The sequence below is a fragment of the Gadus morhua genome, chromosome 18 (genome assembly GCF_902167405.1).
Source record: "Gadus morhua chromosome 18, gadMor3.0, whole genome shotgun sequence".
Taxonomy (NCBI): Eukaryota; Metazoa; Chordata; class Actinopteri; order Gadiformes; family Gadidae; genus Gadus; species Gadus morhua.
Genome location: NC_044065.1, coordinates 11,316,438 through 11,341,857, shown reverse-complemented (window position 1 = coordinate 11,341,857; position 25,420 = coordinate 11,316,438). Strand labels below are relative to the sequence as shown.

The 25,420-nt window shown below is 43.1% G+C and overlaps 1 protein-coding gene and 1 long non-coding RNA gene across 2 annotated transcripts in view; both read right to left on the bottom strand.

Annotated features, from left to right (window-relative positions):
* LOC115530884 (sacsin-like) overlaps positions 1-17,095 on the bottom strand; it is a 28,758-nt gene extending 11,663 nt beyond the window's left edge. The window contains exons 1-7 of the mRNA XM_030339700.1: positions 17,023-17,095; positions 14,310-14,346; positions 12,814-12,901; positions 10,337-10,448; positions 2,145-2,291; positions 592-2,023; positions 8-96 (exon numbers count right to left, since the gene is read on the bottom strand). Coding sequence (XP_030195560.1) covers positions 8-96; positions 592-2,023; positions 2,145-2,291; positions 10,337-10,448; positions 12,814-12,901; positions 14,310-14,329 — 1,888 coding nt within the window. The 5' untranslated portion in view covers positions 14,330-14,346; positions 17,023-17,095. The remainder of the gene's footprint in view (positions 1-7; positions 97-591; positions 2,024-2,144; positions 2,292-10,336; positions 10,449-12,813; positions 12,902-14,309; positions 14,347-17,022) is intronic.
* Positions 17,096-18,056: 961 nt separating this feature from the next.
* On the bottom strand, positions 18,057-19,614 carry LOC115531679 (uncharacterized). The gene is made up of 4 exons (XR_003973914.1): positions 19,449-19,614; positions 18,680-19,036; positions 18,277-18,411; positions 18,057-18,137 (listed from the first exon to the last, which is right to left on the bottom strand). It is a non-coding gene; the product is annotated as an uncharacterized LOC115531679 (long non-coding RNA).
* Positions 19,615-25,420: the final 5,806 nt, after the last annotated feature.

The following is a 25,420-nucleotide window of genomic DNA, read 5'->3' as shown; positions in this document are numbered from 1 at the left end:
TGCCTACCTCTTGTGGCAAGCGTTTTCAGATGTGTTTGGCAGGTGGTGCTCAGGTCCTGAGGGATGAACAAGTGTTTGCAACCAGGCAGCAGGGACCTGTCGAGTAATGAGTTGACTTTCATGTTAACAATCTAAGAGTATAGATGACAGCACACTAGCCCTTTCCACACATAGATGACGTAACATTAACGGATAAGGATTTCCGCTAAATGATAGCAGTGTCTGCGTTCGCGTAAGACACACCTCTCTTTTTAGCGGAATGCTATCATTCAAACAGCACTGACAATGCAGTTATAAACCTCTGTTGTAATTTCCCGGAAATGATTTTTACCATCACTGAATCCCTGCAATTTGAAAAGAATATATTTCCAATTTAATGCTCGGCTGCCGTTAATTACCAGCATGTGGCTGCAAGTGTGAAAGGGGTTAATGATTTAATTGAAGTTATTAATATGCTCTAAATAAACACTGGTGGAAGAATGCTGTTAAAATGGTTTATATATGTGCTATTTCAAAAAATAATCAAACCATACTCATTACAGACACAGGGGAAGGTTATAGATTGGTTATCAAGCAAAGCGGATATTTTACCTTGGAAAGTCTTGGCTATCGATGAAAGCAACGTCTTCCGCCTTGTTCGTAAAGGATCTGAAAGTGCCATCACTGAGAGGAAGCAGTGGAAGGCCTTGGAGTTCTTCGTAAGTTCCATCGCTTAAAACATATTCTAAAAGAGATACCTTCTCCTCTTTTGTTACATTCTGCAAATCTGTTTTGTGGAGAATGGCCCGGAGAAAGGTTGGAGTGACTCGTTTCAGGGATTCAGGATGTGGGTATGCCATCTCAATCGCTCTTTCCACCCTTTCTGTGATTTTCACAAGGTTATCTCCACAGGAAATCAAAATGTTTTGAATGGCAGCTGATACTTTAGGGCATGTTGAAGAATCGCAGGGCAGCACAGCTTCTAAAGGGCAGACAAATATTTTTTCATCTGCAGCAAGAGGGAGCACAGCAATATTCTCCCTAAATAAGCATTGTAAAACATTCTTGGCAACTGAATGCCATTTTTCTTTATGCTCAAGTTGTGTAAAGTCAGGCCAAATATCATACACAGAGGAGAGAGGGAGCTCAGAGTTTTTGGATAATTCAATGGCATCTTTAAGGATCACGAGATATGCTTGTGGAAGCACCTCTTTGACCAGCAATTCATTCCACATGGCACACTCGTCTTGTTTCTGATCTTCTTCTTGCCACTTGATGTCTCTTCGGTTGTTTGTGAGGCCAAAGGATGCGTTGACATAAAGTGGAAGTCCAGTCTTGTGTGATTCATTGTTAGGAAGTGGGAGAAAGCAACTCAATCTACTGTTCCCACTGTCATTATTCTGACCACATGGAAACGCCAAGTCAACTTGTGGTAGAAAACACAGCTTCTCTGCCAGTGAATCCACTTTCGGCACATTGCCCTCTTTCAGACAACAAGTAGTCAAGAGCCAATTTTTGGTTTCTTCTCGATCTTCTGATGTGACAGTTATGTCTTTAAAGTTTGTTGAGCTCTTGATGATTGATCCATCCCTTGACTCCAAAACTGCTCCTTCAGAAGATGAGCTAGTCACTTCAAGCATAACATTGATAGAGCTGTCTGTCATGACGTGAATTAAAGACACGGATTGCACATTTTTTAAAAACAATAGACATAATTCTGCATCTGCAATGAAGCTGACAAAAAGCTTGGCAACTTTGTCTGAATTATACAAATTATCTGAGATTTTAGATATCTCTTTGCGCAAAGGAAATCTGAAAAGTGTCCCATCAAAGTGCTGGTCTTCGAGGACCTCCGTCCACTGTTTTTGGACTAGATGTTCGACAATATTTTGAAATGGCCTGAATTGATCCTCGAAAGTCTTCAAAGATTCCTGGTCTTTATTATCGGCTAAAGACCACTGATAACCCCCATGTCCTTGTCCAAAAAGTTTTTCATGGGGATCTAGCACGGCTAGATGGTCTGAGCTTAAGATCCATGGCACATCTGAGAATGAAATTAAATTATATAGTTTAGATAGAAATATAATATACTGTAGAATGCATGAGAAACACTGCTGACCCTGCAGAAGTTGTGGGGCTAATTTAGCACATTTGATTTGTTGTACCTGTGATGTGGTACACAGAGTTGAAGCCGATCCCAAAGCGCCCAACTTTGTTTGGGTCCTTGCGCTTGACGCTTCTTCCTGTAGCTTGAATACCTTGCCAGTCCTCTGAAGTGAACCTTGCATCGTTGAAGGCAAAGAGAGCAGGACCTAAACGACAAAATAATTAAATGAATAAAGCAATGTTCCATTATATACAGGGGTGGACTGGCCATCTGGCATACCGGGCATCGTCCCGGTGGGCCGTTGACCCAATGTGGGCCGGTCCGGTCCGCTATGTTTTCTTTTTTCCTCTCTCTCTAAATTCCCTCCAATTGGGCCGGCTAATGGGCTACAGAGAGCTAGCAGTGTGTTGCCAGCATCGACGCATATTATTGGTCTATGTTTGTCATTGTCAATCAATCATGGGCTGACAGGCTCAGAGAGCCCTGACAGTGCTGTCAATCACAACACATACCAGGGTGGGCGGGACCTCATGGCATGGGCCAGAGTCGCGGGAGCCGGTACGGAGCTGAAAACGCCCGGGTTAAATGTTAAATGTTCAAAATTGACAGACCTATTTGGTGCCGGGGTCCACACCCCAGCAGGTGCTGCTGCGCCAGGAGACGAGCGAGTGGAGGCATATATGCTAAGTAACGTTAGCCTGGGGCTAGCTAGGCTACATTTTGAGACATGTCCAAAACAAAGTAGAAAACGTTTTTACATTGAATGTGATGTGACCTAATTAACTGCATACTTGTGACAACATATTAGCCCAGAGTTGAAGGGCTGTGACTGTTGGTAGGTGTGGTCGATTTTGTTTAAATAGGCCGAATTGTGATATTATGGGTTATTATTGTTCAGATGATTTGGCTTAGCTAGCTAACAGCTGCTAACGTTAGCAGTCTCTTGTTGCCATAGCAAGAGTAAACATTGAAATGGACTAATGAGCTGTAAATAGAGATGCAGAATCAAGCTGTATTGTAAATACAGATGTGACACTTTGAATTTTAGCACAAAATACAAGTAAACCTATTGGAAATAATTAGTTTAAAGGCCCACTATGCAACTTTTTTAGCCAAAATTACATTAAGTATGCAGGTTGAGAGTTATGCTGATGGTTCTGCATCCATTTCTTGGACGATTGGTGGGTGTGTCATTTACCCATGTCGCCTCTCCAGTGAAAAAGCGCATATGCAACTTGATCTGTTCGGACCGACACAATCCGGATGTGACGCAGCGGAAGTATCCTCGAAAATGTAGTCAGATTGTAGTTTCGAAAATGCTTTACGGCACAGACACACACCCAAACATGGCACCGGCTAGATATAAACAGCCAGTTGCGAGGCAATTGTTGCATTCATCATGGATCAATCGACTAATGGTACGGCCACACCAACCGCGTTACGCGCCTAACCTGACGCTTGATCATTGTGTGTCACAAAAATGGTTCAACGCGCCTGTGGCTGCGCTAGAGTCCGAGGTAGGAAACCCAAACGCCGCCGTGTTTGGGTGCATGATAGAGTTTAGATCGGGTTAGATTAAATAATCTCGGATTTAAATAACGATCTCATCTCATCTCATCGTCATCCGTTTATCCGGGGTCGGGTCGCGGGGGGAGCAGCTCAAGCAGGGGGCTCCAGACTTCCCTTTCCCGGGCCACATTGACCAGCTCTGACGGGGGGATCCCGGGGCGTTCCCAGGCTAGTGTTGAGATATAATCTCTCCACCTAGTCCTGGGTCTTCCCCGAGGTCTCCTCCCCAATGGACGTGCCTGAAACACCTCCAAAGGGAGGCGCCCAGTGGGCATCCTTGCCAGATGCCCGAACCACCTCAGCTGACTCCTTTCTAAGTAAAGGAGCAGCGGCTCTAATCCGAGTTCCTCACGGATGACTGAGCTTCTCACCCTATCCCGCGACGCCAGCCACCCTTCTGAGAAAACTCATCTCGGCCGCTTTTACCCGCGATCTCGTCCTTTCGGTCATCACCCAACCCTCATGACCATAGGTGAGGATAGGAACGAAGATCGACCGGTAGATCGAGAGCTTTGCCTTGCGGCTCAGCTCTCTTTTCGTAACAACGGTGCGGTAAAGCGAACGCAATACCGCCCCCGCTGCTCTGATTCTCCGGCCAATCTCACGCTCCATAGTACCCTCACTCGCGAACAAGACCCCGAGGTACTTGAACTCCTTCACTTGGGCTAAGGACTCATAAATAACGATAATCGGGTTAAATAACTTCACATGGTGTGTCTGGTGTGTTTCCAGCATTCGTAGTGTTGATCAGGAGAGAAATAGTTTGCCAAGACGTTGAGGTTGCTTAGCAACCAGAGACTCTGTCCATGCAAGTGAACGGAGCGTTCACTCTTCATCATAACTATCAAACCGAACATCCTTCACATTCACCGAGCGAACATTATGAAAGTAAAATGCACATTTCTCGCTAAAAATGTTTCCATAAACGCATTTAATGGCGTAACTATGTTACTATTTCCACCCAGAATAAAGAAAGATGTCGGCCGTATGCTTCTGTGCAAGGGTCACTACAGTAACGAATTGCTTTACGGCACAGACCCCCAAACACGGAACCGGCTCGATATAAACACAAGTAACTAAGGGATTGTTATATTCATCATAGATCAGCCGACTAAAAAGAGACAGAGAAACCCAATGTCGGAGGAACAGAAGAAGAGAAAAGGGAGACTGACCGACAGAGAGGCCAGACACGAGTAAACGTTGGGCAAGCTTTTCAGGAATAGCGTGAACTGAAAGAAAAAGAAGACTGCAAATCAGACGCCGACTCGGCCGTGTTGCTTTTGAAATTGAAAGTACCCTTGGGTGAACTTTGTCTTCGTGGTATTCTTGATTCTGATAGTCTCTGTACAAATGTGTTTGCTCAACCATTTAGTTGTGAGCCCTGTAAAAATTGTTTTCTCGACCGTTTTGTTGTGAGCCCTGTATGTTTCTAGCTTGCTTGCAACCATATAAACACCTTTGTTTCCATGGGTGTTTTGCTGTTCGTCTGTCCCCCAGATACAGACTGAATCCCCGAATCCAGGTTCTTGTTTATTTCGATTATTATGTTGGCCAAACCTCTTACACTGATTGTTCTGTTCAACCTAAGATAAAACAATTATAATCTAGGGTATAAATTCTCCCGGTGAACTATAAAAAAGGATGGATTTATGTTTATTGCAATGCAAATACACCCTTTTAAAAATGTCAGTGTTTCCCCTAGAATTTTTTTTAGGGCCGGTGGTAAGAGCTGATAGTGTGATTTTTTTTATACATTTTTCACGGGATGCTAGAGTATTTGTTGGTTATTTCCATGTAAAACACTTGCTTAGCCATCACAAGTTGATAATGATTCAATAAACACGTTATTAACAATAAACTAATTTTATTTACAATACAATTTTTGGTGGTGCTGTCACACTAAATTTGTACCGGCTGCCAAATTTGTACCGGGCGCGTCATCCATATGTAATCCATTCCAAACCTGCCTGCAACAGATGATCGCGTCGTCCGTTGCCGGGCAGGTTTCAAAAAACATTCGCGCTCATGTTGCCAAAGACGAAATAACATAGTACAGTTAACGGATCGCTAGATAACACTTGTTTTTACTTTATATTTGTATTGTATTTCATTTTTTAATCAAATTTAGCTAGTAAACTGAGTGTTTAAAGCGGGTTTCAAAAAAAATTTGCGCTCATGTTGCCAAAGACGAAATAACATAATACAGAAAACGAATCGCTAGATAACACTTGTTTTTACTTCATATTTGTATTGTATTTCATTGTTTAATCAAATTTAGCAAATAAACTGAGTGTTTAAAGCAGGTCAATGACGAAATAGCGCAATACAGATAACGGATCGCTAGATAGAAGGTTCGCGAATGTTCGTGAACCTTTCACGTCATTCGAAAGGTTCTAATCATCTGATCATCTGTTGCCGGGCAGGTTTGGAATGGATTACGTATTGATGACGCGCCCGGTACAAATTTGTCAGCCGGTACAAATTTAGTGTGACAGTGACATGCTAATGATGATATAATTTAATGCTGTCAGATTGTCCGTTATGATGGGGCATAATCTGCGCACGCGCGACACCGCATTATTTTATTTTTTTTTCATTTTTTTTTTTTTTTTTCATTTTTTCATTTTTTTTTTTTGGCCTGTTGTTGGCCTGGCGGGGGCGCTCGTTGGCCTGGCGGCCCGCCAGGCCTGAACAATGGTAGGGGAAACACTGAATGTATAACCTTGCCTACACTTTATGAACATCTACTTCGGACATGGCTCCACGCATTCGCCGGCTTCTTTGAAAACAAATGCACATGGCTCGCGTAGAAGTGCATGGGGAAGGGACGTCAACGATTTGTTACGACAGTGTTGTGAAATATCTACTACGAAGCTGTAGGGGGCGCTGTGTAGAGAAATGTGCGTGCCAAAACCAAGAAAACAGCGAAGATATTCCAGAAGTTGCATAGTGGGCCTTTAATTTGCAATATTTGCCATTGAATTTATTGTAATCTTTCAATTCATTTATTGTTTACTGAGGTGATGACTATTTCGAGAGGAATGCAATATGTGTATGTTTAAAGGTTTATGTGAAGAAACATACTATATGTGTGATAAAATGACAATTGGTTATTCATAAATGTCTCTTTATATTCTCTGCTACCATCATCTCCTGTCAAACAGGTTTTCCTCACCTGCTAGAAGTTATTCTATGATGAGAGAGAGAGAGAGAGAGAGAGAGAGAGAGAGAGAGAGAGAGAGAGAGAGAGAGAGAGAGAGAGAGAGAGAGAGAGAGAGAGAGAGAGAGAGAGAGAGAGAGCTTCTCTTGACTTTGTGAGTTTATTATGCAACTTCTTTTGCCTCAGATTGAAACAAAAGGTTTGATTATGATTATTTCCTGGTTGAAGATTTTCACATTGATTTTAATTTCAAACATTTGCATATAATTTAAGTTAAATTAATAGTTATGCAGGTAGGCCGAATTACAGGTCTGAATAGATATGCATTCTCATATACATGTATGTGCACATGTATACATACAGTAGATGTGCACATACACGTGTATGAGAAGTATATGAGAAAAAAATTCAATTCTCTATTTATGGTTTCATAATGACTGAGTCACCGTTAAAACAAATTGATATCAGCTCTAATGCTGTTACTGTCTGTAATATGTTTCTATTTAGATTATTTTTCAGGAGAATTTGTTATTATTGTCCGAGTCTGATTTTAACTAATGCTGGGTTACGATTTTCACAGTCACAGACTAATAACTGCAAGAGAGGATTTAGCGTTGGATCATGTGTGATATTTAACAAGGGTTTTGTGCAGCAACAACAGGATGTCTGTTAACTTCCTGTTCGGGTTTCACACCTTTCTTGTCAGCAGCACAAGAAACACAAACTTGAAAAGCAAAAAACTGTACTATTATTCGGATATACAGGGTTCTTCCCGTTCGTCTCGTCCCACCCCTAGTGCTAATAATGTAGTGGGCTGGTCTGGAGAGAAAATGCCAGGGCTGAATTTTTCTCCCAGTCCACCCCTGATTATATAGCTCTCATCATAATAACAATAAAGATACACACACGTGTGCAAAGTTCCATGAATCTAGGGCAAAGGGAGAGCTGCTTGTTTAAAGTTTGCAGTTTCAGTCTATCGGTGCGACCATTTAGCAAAACAGTGGGAGCATCATTAATCACCCGGTTTCGTAAAAAGCTATAGGGCAGTTATGGCTGGATAGGAAAACGCTGAAGAATAATACTTAAAAAAACATTTACAATTAAAACAGGGTGCCTCACACTTTGTGCATTGCAGCCTAATAATAATAATAATAATAAATAAATGCAGCTGCGAGCAGCAATAAATGGTGTCAGGCATGCAGCTCTCATTTGGAAATGGTGAATGATGAGAAAACGTAAACATTTTTTAGCACATGGCATAAAGATAATTATGAGCCTTTGATTGATATCCAGTATTTTTTTGCGGAGACACATTCCTGTTCCCCACTTGTATTGGAGTGAACGGAGATGGCTCCTTCTCGGCCCCTTGAATCGAGGGACCCGTGCCTCGATTTGTACACACATGGCCCGGTCCTCGCCAGATTTAGCCATTTATTCTAGAAGAAACTGGCATCGCTGAAATTCGCTGCAGCACAGGGACTCTGTGTTAGTGTCTATGGGCGAACAGAGCAAACTGTTGCAGCCGCAGCAGCCTCCTCCTCTATCTGTGTCAATTCTTCCTGGCTGTATTCTGGCTCGTACTAATAGCCCTGAATGTCCGAGTGCCCTCACTAACACACGGCAACTGCTTCCGCTTCCGCCAACATTTAATGCGTAGACAAAATATCACTGTGTGCTTTACGGGGCGATCACCGGACGCAGCTCCACACACACACACACACACACACACACACACACACACACACACACACACACACACACACACACACACACACACACACACACACACACGCACACACACACACACACACACACGCACACACACACACACACACAAGGACGCACGCGACTAATTCCACCGCTAATAAAAACTGGTGGTGCGGACTCTGGAGAGTCAAGGTCGACACTCGCCTCTGATAGATTGAAGTCTTTGGAGACTTACTCTTCACAAGCACACGCACTCTCACAACAACAGACAGACAGGCAGCTAGACAGACAGACAGACAGACAGACAGACAGACAGACAGACAGACAGACAGACAGACAGACAGACAGACAGACAGACAGACAGACAGACAGACAGACAGACAGACAGACAGACAGACAGACAGACAGACAGACAGACAGACAGACAGACAGACAGACAGACAGACAGACAGACAGACAGACAGACAGACAGACAGACAGACAGACAGACAGACAGACAGACAGACAGACAGACAGACAGACAGACAGACAGACAGACAGACAGACAGACAGACAGACAGACAGACAGACAGACAGACAGACAGACAGACAGACAGACAGACAGACAGACAGACAGACAGACAGACAGACAGACAGACAGACAGACAGACAGACAGACAGACAGACAGACAGACAGACAGACAGACAGACAGACAGACAGACAGACAGACAGACAGACAGACAGACAGACAGACAGACAGACAGACAGACAGACAGACAGACAGACAGACAGACAGACAGACAGACAGACAGACAGACAGACAGACAGACAGACAGACAGACAGACAGACAGACAGACAGACAGACAGACAGACAGACAGACAGACAGACAGACAGACAGACAGACAGACAGACAGACAGACAGACAGACAGACAGACAGACAGACAGACAGACAGACAGACAGACAGACAGACAGACAGACAGACAGACAGACAGACAGACAGACAGACAGACAGACAGACAGACAGACAGACAGACAGACAGACAGACAGACAGACAGACAGACAGACAGACAGACAGACAGACAGACAGACAGACAGACAGACAGACAGACAGACAGACAGACACACACACACACACACACACACACACACACACACACACACACACACACACACACACACACCACTCCATCGCTCCCAACGCCAATCGGTGATCCAATTTTTTTTTTTTAAATAGTAACGCACATAGACTTTGATAAGTAACTTTAATCTGATTACTGGTTTGGAAAAAGTAACGCGTTAGATTACTCGTTACTGAAAAAAGTGGTCCGAGGCCAGTAACGCGTTACTGGCATCACTGGTGGGCTATCAGTAATATTTCTACCTATTTGGACTGGTAGATCTTAGCAAAATGTAAAAGATGATAGTGGTTCAGAAAAGGTTGGGCCACCCCGGTGAAGGGCCTAGGCTTCAGACCACACTACTCGTTGGGAACAGGTGTCCTACTACAACCCTTGTTAAGTCAATCTAATATGATCATTTTATTATGATTACATGGCAACAGCACAATTGGTAGAAAACTGCTCAATGATTTATTTCTCTTATTCATCTCATTCTCATATTTGTCTCATACATTAAAATTGTTTTAGGAATAATTGAAAAACTGCGCTCTACCATGTGGTAGGCGACAGAGTGGTTATGCTCAAACCAGAGAGAGTGGCGGGTTTATAATGAAAACACTTACAGTAGGGTGCCTCGCACATTGTGCATGGGCCCCTAATTAATAATGGATAAATAGTTGACCAAATATATTTTCCTAAAATGAAACATACCTTGATATTTTCCAAATTCATCAGTCAAAATACTCTCGTGACCATAATTCCTCTCGTCATGGATGAAAACAACTCTTGTGGCTCCGGCATCATCAGCATTTTGGATCAGCTCCTGTGTAAAGATGGGGGATAGTGTGACATACATTCACACATTCATACTAACAGGCCACATATATCTTTGGCGACTACAGAGGCTTCCGGCTCATGTGAAGAGCCTAGGGAGGCGTCCGGCTCATACAAGGAGCCATTCATTCATACCCCGTATCAATTCTAAAGATACAAGCAGCCCAGAGGGGTATTCAATCAAAGTCGCTAACAAAGGCGTCGTTTAGTTTATTAAGCCCGGTTGGAACTAACGCCAACTTCCACTTGAGGCTAAAGCCATTCCATCAACGCAGTTCAGCCGCGCCTTGCTCAGGTTAGTTCAAGCCAGGCTTACGTTATCGTAGATTATGCACGCTAACGAGATATGTAACCAGCCCAGAACCGTGAATGTCGAATCATGGATCAAATGCCCGAAAATAACCGAGCGGGATCTTTTCCAGCGGTGAACAGAAGCTGCTTGCGGAGGTCTATGAGGAGTACAAGCATATTATAGCTCAAAAAGGGAACACCGTAACCATTAATAAATACAGGGAGGCTATCTGGCAAAAAATCGCCGATCTGTTGAATGCATAAGTAGTATTAAGCGCAACACACTTTAATTGAATAATTAACAGGGGGATAGTCTCTAGGTAACGTGTCAGACTTGCACACGGTCGTCTGGGATTCAATGCCCATGCAATAAGTAATTTAGGAAGGATTACTGGTGGTCTTTGCTGCCTGCCGAGAAACTCACCTGAATGGATTGATGTGGCTGACAATTTCCCATGCAGCAGTGTATATGTCATTGTGATAAAGGCTTCACTATCAGTAACATTAATATAAACATTCCCGTGGGTTTTTGCAATAATAATAATAATCCGCTGTCCTTTTCTTTATAGGTCCATGCTTTCCCCGACATCACTTTCTCTTCTAGGCATTTTTCTATCTTCTTAAAACGGTCTAAAAGCGATAGCTTAGGGGTGCAGGTGTAACTATCATTATCTCGAGAATCAACAATTCATTCTGTCCTTATGCTTCTATGCTTCACTCTCTTAAGCTTCGGCAACGTACGTCCCCTGAATCACCTCTGTTTATTTTGCCTAACCATTTATTTTGCCAATGAAAAAAGAGTGGTTCAGAGTCCATCTCGCTAAGGTGGTAGAAGGCTGGGGCCTACCATCTCCCCTCTACACTGGTCACTCCTTCCGGATAGGAGCGGCAACTAAAGCCGCCGAACGAGGGCGGTCGGACTCATCCATCAAACGGCTGGGAAGATGGTCTTCCACGGCATACGAATCATATATTCCGTTCGGACACAATTTTCTTTCTCTAAGCTCAAACGATGCTCTCCGACGGTGGTTAAAGGAGATATTTTATGGTATTTTCTCAACAATTAAACATAGTATTAGAGTTCCAGAAAACATGTTTTTGAAGCTGTTTGCTGGAAATAGCATTTAGGAAAGAAAATCGCCTACCGCTATTCAGTCCCTTCAGAATGCGCTGTTTCTGGTCTGTAGCTTTAATTCAAATTAGCTGCTGCACATTGACTGATGAGCTTTAAGAGTGAACCACAGCATGGAAGAGAAGTTATTGTTGCGTTGTGCGGACTCCTGGAGCTCTATATCTATATAATATAATATAATATAATAATAATATTATATAATATATAGGTATTTGTATAATATTATATCTAATATGATGGCCAAAAGCTATATGCGCCTCGGATGATATTATGATTCATAAAGTATGCATCTGACGTCTCTGGTACTTCCACAACAAGTAAAGACTCGTAGTGGGGGTTATCTCGGCCATAGTTGAGAAGAATTGGGGGAAAGGAACTTTGGCCTTGAGTCTCTGAAGTCCATATTGAACCGAGACATGGAGGAGAAAGGGATTGTACTCAAGGTGCTGAGGTGCCGGACTGCCGCCGAGCTCCCCGCGCCGGAGCAGCCGGACTGCCGCCGCAGTTTCGGCGGCAGTCCGGCAGCTCTGGCAGGTGTACTCCGGGAGCTGAACTGCCGCCGAAGCACCGCTAATGGCGGTTTATTTGTTTGTTGTTCATAGTTGCATAAAGAGGTCAACCGGTGTCTCTATTACCACTAGTTGAAATGGGCACAGCGCCATCTATCGTACCGGGGTATGAAATGCTTCGGCCAATGAATCGATTATTTTGACGCCATGTATACTCGGACAATTGCTGTTTGATTGAGGAGCATAGTCGAACTATGGTTTTAATCAGATTAAGCTGTGCATGTAAACGTACTGAGTGTAGACGACCAGACAGAATAAGATGATAATAAATACAAATGCTAACCAACATACTCCCCTTCTGGAAAGATGGTTGTCAGTCTTGCGTAAATACAACTGAAACACTACAATAAATTCAAACTTACCTTCAGAATTTGTCCACCATCTGGATATCCTCTCAGAATATCTTTCAGGTAGTCAATGAATGGTGGCGCTGTTGCCCCAAAGGAATTTCTGCAACAAAAATCACAAACTACATGTGGCATGATGACAAAATGGATCTTAATTAATGATTGAGCTGAAGAATTTATATTAAGGAATTATATATTAAAATCCACTTTAATTTTATGGGATAAAGTAACCTTTATTTTAATGTTTTTCATTGACCACTTAATTTTTGTTCTCATCTTTCCCAAAGCCTGTGTTTTGAAACTTGTGTGTTGCTACTGATTGACCTCACCATCGACTCGTTTATCCTGTTGTTTGTGGATTTTACAGGGAGGCATATTTCTTTGTTTCATATGGTTTCATATGCTATTTTGTATAGATGTATACAAAAAACACTAAGTAATGATAGGGCTATGATGTTTGTCCATGTATCTACAGTAAATTAGGAAACGGGAAAGTAATAAGTAGGGAAGTTACTTTTCAAATGCAGTAACTAGAAAGGAAACTCATTACAATTTACAGAAGTAACTAGTAATAAGTAACTAATTACTTTTTTGAGTAGCTACCCCAACACTGGAGGTGGTGTATGAGGTCATGTATGAAGTGATGTACGAGGTGGTGTATGAGGTTGTGTAAAGGTGGTGTATGAGGTCATGTACAGGTGGTGTACGAGGTGGTGTAGAGGTCATGTATGAGGTGGTGCATGAGGTGGTGTATGATGTACTGTACGAGGTGGTGTATGAGGTTTTGTAAAGGTGGTGTATGAGGTCATGTAGAGGTGGTGTACGAGGTGGTGTAGAGGTCATGTATGAGGTAGTGTACGAGGTGGTGTATGAGGTTGTGTAGAGGTGGTGTAGAGGTGGTGTAGAGGGGGTGTATAAGGTGGTGTATGAGGTCATGTATTGGGGCATGTATGAGGGGGTGTATGAGGTGGTGGTGTATGAGGTGGTGCAGAGAGCAGAATCAGAATGTAGCCTGTACTCTAGAGTAAACACACAGGAGTAACCTATCCTTGCACTACCCCACTGAATAACTGGAGGTGACGGATCTGACATGAAGAATTAACCAGCCTTCAGACATTGATAAGAGGTTGTGTAAAACTGAATTCTCAGGATGGGTTTGTAGGTTGTGTGCATTGATCGATCATGGGTTATAATATTTAGAATCAATGAATTTAAGGTATTCTGAGTTGCAACCTATTCATTGTGTTTTCATTTCTATTATGAAAATGTCAATTGTGTTTTTCTAATCATATCAGATTTGAATGATTATTCCATTTAGTTTTCAAACTTTTAAACTATCTTTCTAATGCCCAGTTAAATATCCTGAAAACTCTTCACGTATATGAGAATTCATCGCTCCCCCCTTAAGCACCACCACAGCGATACGTGATGTGTACTGTAATTGAATTGTAAGATGCATTGCGTTTTCAGACCACTTACATATTTTTGAAGAGATAACAGATCGAACTTACCGAGTTTCTGTCGAACTCATGGTTTCTGTCGAGATTCCTGTAAAAAGGAACAGAATAAAGAGACAGCCAGTGTTATGGATGGTTGATGAGGTCAATCAACCAATAGGATAACCTTGTTACAATTAGCGATCTTGGCGGGAACTTCTATGGACAGATGACTCCAACACGAGCCAATAGGAGCGTCGGACTCCGACATGTCATGTGACCAAATCCTCATGGATTAATGCTACAAGTTAACTGCTTATGCCCCGTTTACACCATCCCGCTAATGGCCGCTAATGGCCGATGGACCACCGATGTGGAAGTCGGGGTGATTCGGGTGACATCGGGCTAAAAATGTATGATCGGGTCAATTTATCGGGGTAGCATTTACACATACCCGATGTTATAACGATAACATAACGATGTATGCCAGGGAAGACACCCGAAGTGCGTTTGGCGTCATTTCGGGAGAAGGCAAAGGGGAGACTGGTTTAGACTGATATTTATTTATATATTTATTTATATTACAATAGCGATTTTATAATAATAGAACGCCGGTTCTAAATGGGCGAAGTACCCTGTAATTATAAAAGTAGGACATCCATCCATCACCCCCTATTTATACACAAGTGGCAGATTGAGGGTCTTCCTTAACACAATCTGGTCACTCACAATCGTTATTTGTCTAGGGTTCTCGAGGGTCTTTCGTGTGTTGAGGTTGCCGATATAAAGACGATAAAACACGATAAAGCGCGGAAGATTAACGAATATAGCCGATGTGCCCAGGAAAATTCCCGAACGATTTGCGATGTCTTACGTTATACTCCCGTTCTATTCCCGATTATAGCCGATTAGCCCATAGCAACACCTGGTAACCGATTCTACCCCGATAGACCCAAAATTAACAAACATGTTCGTTCTTTGCCGATGTTGCCCGTTGTTGCCCGATCATTGAGCATTTCTTCCCGTTTCTTCCCGTTGTCTAACGATGTTCCCGGGAAGAGTAACGGTGTTTCCCGATGCAACCACGCTATTTGCCGATGTTATAACGATAGCTGCTGATTTAGCCATCGGGCACCATCGGGGCCCACTATCGGGTAGGTGTAAACAGGGCATTAGTGTCCGATTCTGATTTATTGTTTCACAGGTAGTAGACCTGTTCTAATCGGTAGTTTACTATAGGACTACGCCCAGCCTGGGACGTTGAGTACAAGCGTTCAACCGGCCAACCGTTCCCTGAGTGAGGTGCAGTGCAGTCCGGGGTGAAACGCAGCATGGAGGAGAAAGTGATTGCTGCCTGGCGGCTCCCGGAGCTCTATATATAACAGTATATCATAATTATATACTATAATATATGATATCACGGCCAGTGGCGTAACATCATGTTGATATGCCCCGGTGCACACATTTATTTTGTGCCCCTGGACAGGGGGGGGGGGGGGGGGGGGGGGGTTGAAAAAAACCTAATCGGGTTGTCCTGCTTGCTACGGTGAGGGTTTCGTGTAATTTAGTTAATTAATTAAGGACGCCACCAGAGGGCGCCCCCGACACATTTGCCGCCCTAGGAGATTAGCGGTTGCACCGGTTGCACCGGTTGCACCGTCGACGGCGTTGTTTTTTTTTTTTTTTTTTTTTTTTTTTTTATATATATATATATATATATATATATATTTTTTTTTTTTCTTGTTTTTTAAACGATTCATGATGACTATATGCTCTGTAAGGTGACCTTGGGTGTCTTGAAAGGCGCCTCTAAATTAAATGTATTATTATTATTTACGCCACAGATCATGGCCAAAAGCTGTGTGAGCCTCCGGATGGCCGTAGCGGGGGGAGCGGTGCGGATAGGGCGTGGCGGGGTTTGTTGTAGTTACCGGCGTTGCTGTGGTTACCAACTTACCGGTCTTGTGTGTTCCAACGGTTTATTAGCGTAATACCACCGCTAATGTAGGTAGATACCACCATGGTATCTAATAAATCGCTGTCTAATCAATACTTCATTCACGGCCTCTTCCGTGGTCATTGTAATATTATGAATAGACTGCGTCGTGTTCTCCGACGTCTCTCCCCCTTCCACAACAGGTAAAGACATGCAATGGTGGTTACTCGTCCATGGTTGAGAATGGATTTGCATGAAGCACCGTTGGCGGGAAGATGTGGCGCGACAAATGCGCCTGATAAAATGTACACAGTGACGGATTATGATTTGTCGCGCAACAAAACTTGGGCGACAACACGAACGGGCGACAAATGTGTCTTTTAATAATAATAATAATTCATTGAATTTATTTAGCGCTTTTCTAGACACTCAAAGACGCCTACAGTGAAGGGGGGGGGGGACCTCACTAACCACCACCAGTATGTAGCACCCATTTGGGTGATGCACGGCAGCCAATCGGCGCCAGAACGCTCACCACACACCAGGTTGAGGTGGAGCGTGAGGGATGAGGTGGAGAGAGAGGGAAAAGAACATTTAACACTACTATGGACCACATGTAAACCCTATCGACCACATGTAAACCCTATCGACCATATTTAAACACTATCGACCAAATTTAAACATGTAAACCCTATCGACCACATTTAAACATGTAAACCCTATCAACCACATTTAAACCCTATCGATTTGCGTTTTGGTGTGAACGCAGCTTAAAGGTGAACATGACAATATAATACAATAATAACTGCACTATTATAATATAATAAGTTTGGTTGAATAGGTGTAGCCTACCTCATTCCTGGTTGTAGGAGTGCAGAAGAGTGAACTGTTAGAGGATAAGACTTGCCGTCCCTTTATACAGAGGGAGCGTTGAGCCCCTCCCTTTTACTGATGAAACAGAACCAAGGTAAAACGAAACCCAAAACCGAATCAAAAACGAAACTTAGCCAAATAGGGGATTATCACGCTGATACGTAGTACTTCCGCATTCGGTGTTCATTGTGCACTGTGACATCCGGGGAACCACTCATCACTCTGGCGAACTGATGATGGAGGACCGGCAGTTCACTTTCACGACATCCCTGGTAAATGTACCCAAAGTCACGTTTTCTGAAGTTCACAGACTTACCGAACAACACTCCATAACAGCCCGCTCCAAACTGGACAAGGGATTGTTTATTTTTTGAGAAATATAACGACTACGAATGCGAGTGTCTGCTAGCTAGCTTACGCTAGGTAGGTTGTCTTATGCTAACGTCGGTTTGGCGTCAGCTCAGTCTGGAGGGATGAAATGATAAGAGATGAAAAATAAGGTAGACTTGTACTTCTTTGGTACATATATGAATGTGTATCTTCAGCAGAAAGTGAAATGAATGTGAAATGAACTGAATGAATAAAGGAACTGAAAGAATAAAAGGATTTAATTCATTCTCTTTTTCTGAGTACATCATTTACTACATTATATATTAACATTATTTTGAATACTTTCAGGATGGACTGACTGGACTTTAAAATTGATTATAGATGAAAGACTTCTCATTCAATTACATTACATGTCATTCAATATATACAATGTTTTCAGTGTACAAAATTACAGCTCCGGAAAAAATGAAGGGACCACTCCAAATGTTCAGTGCCTCTCGTTTTAATATTTATATATTATAATATTTATAGGTACATGTTTGAGTAGAAACACTATTCAACAGGGATGTAGCCTTTTAAATCAAGTGGTCCCTGGAAGTTGGTCATCACACAGCAGACGGTCCACAGCTGATTGACTGTCGCAGACAAGGTGAAAGGACAGTGCGTTCCCAGATGCGGTATTCCTTGACTCTGCCTATTGCTCTTTCTACGAGGATTCGAAGTCGAGCGATTGCTTGTGTTTTCAGAGCATCCTCTTCAGTGAACTGCGCAGTGGTTAGAGATAAATTAATTAGTAATATTATTGTGAGTGCTTCAGTCCATCTTAAACATTTGTCAGCATATCTTAATGGTCACATTTGGGTCAAAGTTTTAATTTGAAATGTTCATTCCTTTCATGCCTACCTGTCATCTTGAAGGGTGGTATAATCAGCGTTGCCCCACGATCAGCTAGTGGCGTCTCGATGGTGAAACCCTTGTCTGCCATGCAGCCATCTCCTGGCTCCAGTAAATCCAGCAGTCCACTTCGTTCAGTCAGCTCTGGGTCTGAGATGGAGCCGGTGAAGAGACATGACACAAAAGTCACAGCACTACAAGGGGCAATCCCAATCAAGGCCTTAAAGGTTGTTGTGTTCTTGTAAGATGATGTTTGGGTAATTACCCGAACATCTGGACTGTACTGCACAAATTATCTTGGCATGGTGTTCTTGACTTGCAGTTTACTCATCCAGATGGGGAGGGAGCCAAGGAGCAGGTAACGGTAGTTGGCCCACGGTATAACAACATGGGAGACAGTGGACACACTGACCTGAAACATGTCAGCCAGCACCTTCTCTTGCAGGCCTGCAGCAACCCGGCAGCAGAAGAGAAAAAACTCAACCAGTTGCAGTCTACACGTTGGACCGGGAGAAATGGGTTCAAATGTTTGTTTCTTTTTCTGAGCTTTCGACCAATAAACCAACTTGGAGGCAGATGGTTGAATAACCTCCCAGAAGTCACAAAAAACATCTCTTGACGTGAATCTGGTGTAAAAAAGGATGTCCGCGTCTGAGACACAGAATCTGTGAAAATGCACTTGAACCACTTTCAGCTGTGACAGCTCTCATCAGCGCCTTGACTGTTTCTTCCAATTGCTGTATGTTTACAGCAGCAGCATCCAGTGCACCTGTATGAGATGAAATTAAAACATCTAACCCAGATTTTGGATGTGACTTGCATATTGGAAGCAGTTTGGACCTCTAAAGAAATTGCTTTTTGTAGCTCAATATTGCTTTTAAATGTTGCTTTTTATAGCTCAATATTCACCTTTACAATTAATTAAGTAAGATATAAAATGCAACATTTGTACTTGTGATGAAGCTTTTCACATTGTGGTTTGGTCAAATGCTGGGACATTAATAAGACTAAACATGTTGTGCCTGAGTTCTGAAAAGTTGACCTACCTCCTCGGTATAACCTACTAATAGACCATTCTGTGATTAAACCATAGGTAGTACATCCTGTCAGGTAGGTGGTTTAAGAACAGTATGGGGTAATAGTAAGCCAATATTTCAGAACACTAACAAACACTGACAAACCTGGTTTAGGAGCAGAACCGAAATCATGTTCTGTCATCACCACCGAAGCTGAGATCTCCTCCATCGGCTCTTATTCACAGGGCAGCGGTTGCTCCAGAGGAAGGGATGGGTGAACGTCATGGCCTAAGCGAGTTGATGCTCTTTATAAACAGACCCCCTTCTTGGCAGTCCCCAGTTGTTCCACTGGAAACGGGAGGGTGAAGACCCAATTTTCAGTCGCTTGGTGTGACCCCGGTTGGTTGCTAGCTGTAGCGTTTGTAGTCTGATTCACTAAAGTGCCGGCTACAAACAAACATGCTACCTTGTTTTATTTTAAAATTTGGCCCTTCATCCCGGCGTACCGCTTGAATCCACTTCTTCCTTAGACTCATTTCAGTCGGGAATCCATGAAAACTTAAGTAGGGTTGGTGTTGTTTGTTAGATGTACAAAGTGGAACAGAGAGCAGTGACATCTCGCCTTTGTTTCAGCCATGGTGGAAGTGCGCCGGACGTGTTCATGCACAACGAAGACAAATCCCGCCACCGGAACCAGGAAGCGTGATAATCCCCTATCGTATCCATATCGGGCTAATAGGGAGTGGTTAAACAATTAACTGAAAATGAAACCTTTCCAATTTGTACCCAGATTGGGCCATAGGGGGAGCTATAACAATTAACAGAAAATGCAGAATTTGGACGGACATATTTTCTGACCCCTTCTTCTACAGTCATGAAATCCTGTAGCCTACGGAAGAGGATTAGGGCCACACATGTAAAAAAAAATTAACTTCTGACTTTATTCTCAGAATTCTGAGATTAAAGTCAGAATTCTGACTTTATTCTCAGAATTCTGAGATTAAAGTCAGAATTCTGACATTAATCTCAGAATTCTGAGAAAAAAGTCAGAATTCTGACTTTAAAGTCAGAACTACGGGTATCTGTAAGGACCAACCTCCGTGGGAGAGACACTTTGCTTTATGCAGTTGGAGGAAACCTATGGAAAGCCAAGAAGGCCACAATCCGGCCCTAGAATGGCGCGGTAAAAGTGCACGTCCCATAGCCAACTCACCAAGCTCACCAAGTCCAGTATTCAGAATTCAAAGCATTTATTCACAAATACGCCATAGGTAGCGATGTGTGCGCCAAACGGAAGATAGACGCAATGTATAGAACTGATTGTTGTGCATTGTTGTGGATATGCAGGCTGGTTATTTCTGGTTGTTTGTGGTCTTAGTGAAACAGCTTTGCCTTGGAGTTGGAGAAGTTGGAGTGATTGTGTGAATGTGCGAGAGAGAGCGCACCTGCCGTGGTGATGTTGGGCTTGTTGTGGGCTTATATGTGATCAATGATGTATCTGTCTGATCGTATTAGCTGTAGATGGATGGTTAAATAATGTCACAAGATCGGTCATACTGTAGGCTCTCATTTGCAAATGCACTGATTGTGTGCCCGTCTCCGATATGCTATATACCTGGCATTTATTCAGTTCATGTTCTTCTGAGTGCGCTAGAACGGTGCCAATGTAATGCACAACTTTGCCCCTCCCTGTTATAAAATAACGTTCATCCCAACAACTTTAGCCAATGCAGGCTCCTATTGCTTTACCAGTGTGTTTAACGTGTGTGCGTGTGTGTGTGTCTGTGTGTGTGTGTGTGTGTGTGTGTGTGTGTGTGTGTGTGTGTGTGTGTGTGTGTGTGTGTGTGTGTGTGTGTGTGTGTGTGTGTGTGTGTGTGTGTTGTCATGTAGGCTATAGATATAGATCGATTGTCTTGGCTTGCTTGCATCCATGAAATATTGTAATGTTATGGCCTAGCTGGCTACTGCATATCGAGAACAATCTGGGAATGAGGGCATCCCCGAATATTGACGGGTATTTCGCACACTGCCATCTCAATATGACTAATAGCCGCGGCTATTAGTTCCGTACGGATTCCGTACGGAATTCTTGCACTTTTACCGCGCCATTCTAGGGCCGGATTGTGGCCTTCTTGGCTTTCCATAGGTTTCCTCCTACTGCATAAAGCAAAGTGTCTCTCCCACGGAGGTTGGTCCTTACAGATACCCGTAGTTCTGACTTTAAAGTCAGAATTCAGACTTTTTTCTCAGAATTCTGAGATTAAAGTCAGAATTCTGAGATTAATGTCAGAATTATGACTTTTTCTCAGAATTCTGACTTTTTATCTCAGAATTCTGAGATTAAAGTCAGAATTCTGACTTTTTATCTCAGAATTCTGAGATTAATGTCAGAATTCTGACTTTATTCTCAGAATTCTGAGAATAAAGTCAGAACTTAATTTTTTTTACATGTGTGGCCCTAATCCTCTTCCGTAGTAGCCATTTGTATCTCCTCTTGTTGAGAATTTTCTTACCTCATTTTTGAGAAACCCAGAACCTGTAACAAAATGCCGGGTTAACTTGAGTCAATCGCCACCAAACTAGGTGTATTTCATTTTAAGAAGCATAGGTCAAGGTTAACCAGGCTAAAGTTAATCAAAATACGACCATAAAGTAATTTGCTGTGTAGCTTGTTTGGCAGGATAGTGTTGAAGGCTGAACTAAAGTCAACAAAAAGGCGTCTCCCATATGTGTTCCTGTGCTCAAGATATTCTAGTAGAGTGTGTAACACAATGGCAATGGCATCCTCTGTAGACCTGTTCTTCCGGTAAGCATGGTATGGAGGCTTGAATGTGTTTCATGACCAGTTTCTCAAAGCATTTTGCGATGGTAGGAGTGAGTGCTACTACAGGCCTGTAGTTGTTATGACCTGTAACAATCGGTTTCCTGGGAACCGGGAATATTGTTGCTGCTTTGAGACATCGTGGAACCCAGGATGAGGCCAGAGACAGGTTAAAGATGGTGGTAAGAACTGGAGCTAGTTCAGCCGCACAGTCCTTGAGCACCCATCCCTGGACTCAATCTGGGCCTGCCGCCTTCCTGATGTTGATGTTGCGTAGGCTGAGTCTGACCTCATGAGTGCTCAGGACTAGGGTGGAGCCGTCATAGGGGAGAGGGGGCGACACCGGAGGGCGCTGCTGTTGACAGGGGGGGAAGTTCTTCCCTTGTAGTCCGTTATTGCCCTGACGCCCTCCCACACCTGCCGGGGGCAGCATCCCTCCACTGGTTGCCCATCCAGCACAGAATTCATTTTAAAACCCTACTTATGGTTTTTAAAGCCCTAAATGGCCTGGCCCCGCCCTACATTACAGAGCTCATCCATCACCACTCAGCTCCCAGGTCCCTTAGATCATGTAGCATGGGTCTCCTGCACGTTCCACGCACTAGATTAAAACAGAGGGGTGACAGGGCTTTTGCTGTGGCCTCCGCCTTTAGAACAAACTGCCGCATTCAATTAGAGACGCTCCTTCCGTCACCAGTTTTAAATCTAGGCTCAAAACGTACTTCTTCTCCCTGACCTTTCCTCCCCTTTTGTGGTATGTTGTTATTTTTATGTTTTAATGTACTGTCTATGTATGTGGTATGTGTTCTTTTATATGCCTTTTTTGCACAATGTACGGCACTTTGGCCAGTGAAAACTGTTGTGCTTATAAATATAATGTACTTACTTACCTCCTAGTCCCCCTGGTCCTCCTAGTCCTCCTAGTCCCCCTAGTCCTCCTAAAGTCCCCCTAGTCCTCCTGGTCCCTCTAGTCCTCCTTGTCCGCCCATAGGAACAGCCACATTTCAAACCATCTCCACACAGCCCACTGCCCAGGGAACTTGGTCTGTCTTCAGAGACTCGCAGTGGCGGATTGGCCGTCGGGAGCACCGGGACGTTTCCCGGTGGCCTGATGGTCCTCCTGGCCTGACTTGAAAAGTCACCGGACTGAGTGACTGACGCCCGGGCCAATCAAATCGATCCATCTAGGTACGTAATAACGCCGCTCGGCGACCTGTCGGCGTAATTCGCGTTATCCAACGCGAGTAACGCGTTTGGTGTGGCCGCACCGTAAGGGCCCTTAGTCGACGCGAGCGACGCGCGTAAACGACGTGAGTGACGCGAGCGTTGCGCTTCCTTTAACACAACAACCAATTAGCTCCGCTGTCTTCATTCCAGTAGTCGAGAGAAATGGAGAGTCAGAAAAAGAGGAAAGGTGGAGCAGCGAGAGAGAGGGACAGAAAACGTAAAGCCCTCGCAACAGACGGAGCAAAATGTTGCAAAATAAGTGACATGTTCACCAGAAGGGAAGGTCCGTCAAAAACGACACAGCTTTCATTGCGTTTATCGTTCACGAAGGGTTAAGTCCATCAACTCGTTCACCGCTATTGACATCTACGACGTCAATAGCAGCATCATGCTAGTTGTAAATAAAAGTTTGATGCCGAACTCCCCCGTGAGTGATGGGACGATTACTTACTCTCAACGCTCCCAACAAGGTGGTTATTTGCAGACTATGCAAATTTACATTAGCGTACCACAGCAGCACTACGGCAATGCACGAGCATTTAAAAAGAAAACACCCGGGAGCTCTGGTTCAGGATGGCCGCAAACCACCGCAAGTTCTGTTGATTTCCCCCCTTCCCCGACCTGGAATGTTCGTTTATCAAGCAGTCGCAGTAGTATACCAAAGATAAAAGTTCGTATGTTTATTAATATTAATATTCGAATATATTCGAATATTTATTAATAATATTTGGACCATTAATGTCTTCATTCCTTTATATGGTATAAAACTCGGCCAAAAGCCGAGCTCCGAGGGTTTGTTTACCAGCGTTGCCATGGTGACCGGTCTTGCGTGTTCCAACGGTTTATTAGGTATCTAAGCTGTCTAATCACTTCATTCACTGCCTCTTCCGTGGTCATTACAATATTATGAAATATGAATAGAATTTGTCGGGTTCGGATTTGAAACTTGTGAAGAATCGCCTGAGAACCTCTCTCAGTCAAGAGAACTTAGAAGCATTCATGCTGATGGCAACAGAGAAGGAGATTCTAATGGCACTTGACAAAGATGACATTATTGACAAGATGGCAGAGCAGTGAGCTACTGCGCCGCCTACTGGTTTACTAGGGATAATCGCTGACTGGTTACTCTTAGTGATCTACTTTATTGACACTAATGAGCGAATATTGTATTCTAAGTTCTTCTTTGTTGTTCTTACATTGTTGCTTGTTAAATTTAAAGAAATTAATATATTCCAGTTTTGATAAATGTTGTATATGTTTGATGCTTGAAAGTAAAGTTAATTATTGAACATCCAAGCTAGTATTTGTCTCTCTTTTTACAAATATAGGCCCATTGTTTTGTGTGTCTTGCCTTGTACATTTGTGTATCCTATGGCTGCTGTCCTCAATAGTTTTTGAGTATTCATCCATTGCTATAACATTTGAAAACAGGGTTTTCAATGAAAATCATATATTCAAATAGATAACTCATCGGTCACTCCGAAATCTCTTTTAACTATCAAATAGTGTTAGAATACACAACTAGAGGTATGGTGGTCTGCATGAGAAGGGTGGCCTGGAATGGCATCAAATTCCCGGCCTGAATTATTGTCCCAGTCCGCTACTGGAGACTCGTCTAGCGTTATTATCAGGGGTAAATGGAAGAGAAGAGAAAACACTACATTCACATTAGGGCTTTTAGCAGACGCTTATCCAAAGACACTTACAATGAGTACATTTGTCAGAAGAAAGAAAAACAATATACACTGTCGGTACAGTAAGGGCCATTTTTGGTTAGAAATGGGGTGTGGATAGCTGTATGGGGCTGCATTTTTGTGGTAATAGGCTATTTAGCTACTTTAGCAATTAAATAGCCGGTATAGGCATGTACAACAATAGGATTTATGCAATGAATACATGCAATTGCAATAAAACATAGGCTACAAAACAAGCCTTTGAGTGGATGTTACATCTAACAATAAATGAGGGAGGAATGCAGGAAAAATCAACTCAGGTTTTAAAGTTGAAATTGAGTAGGCCTAGCGCTTTTCAGTCCATGTTTTTGCAAATGAAATGAACATCATTGCATCATAGAAAATAACAACACTGT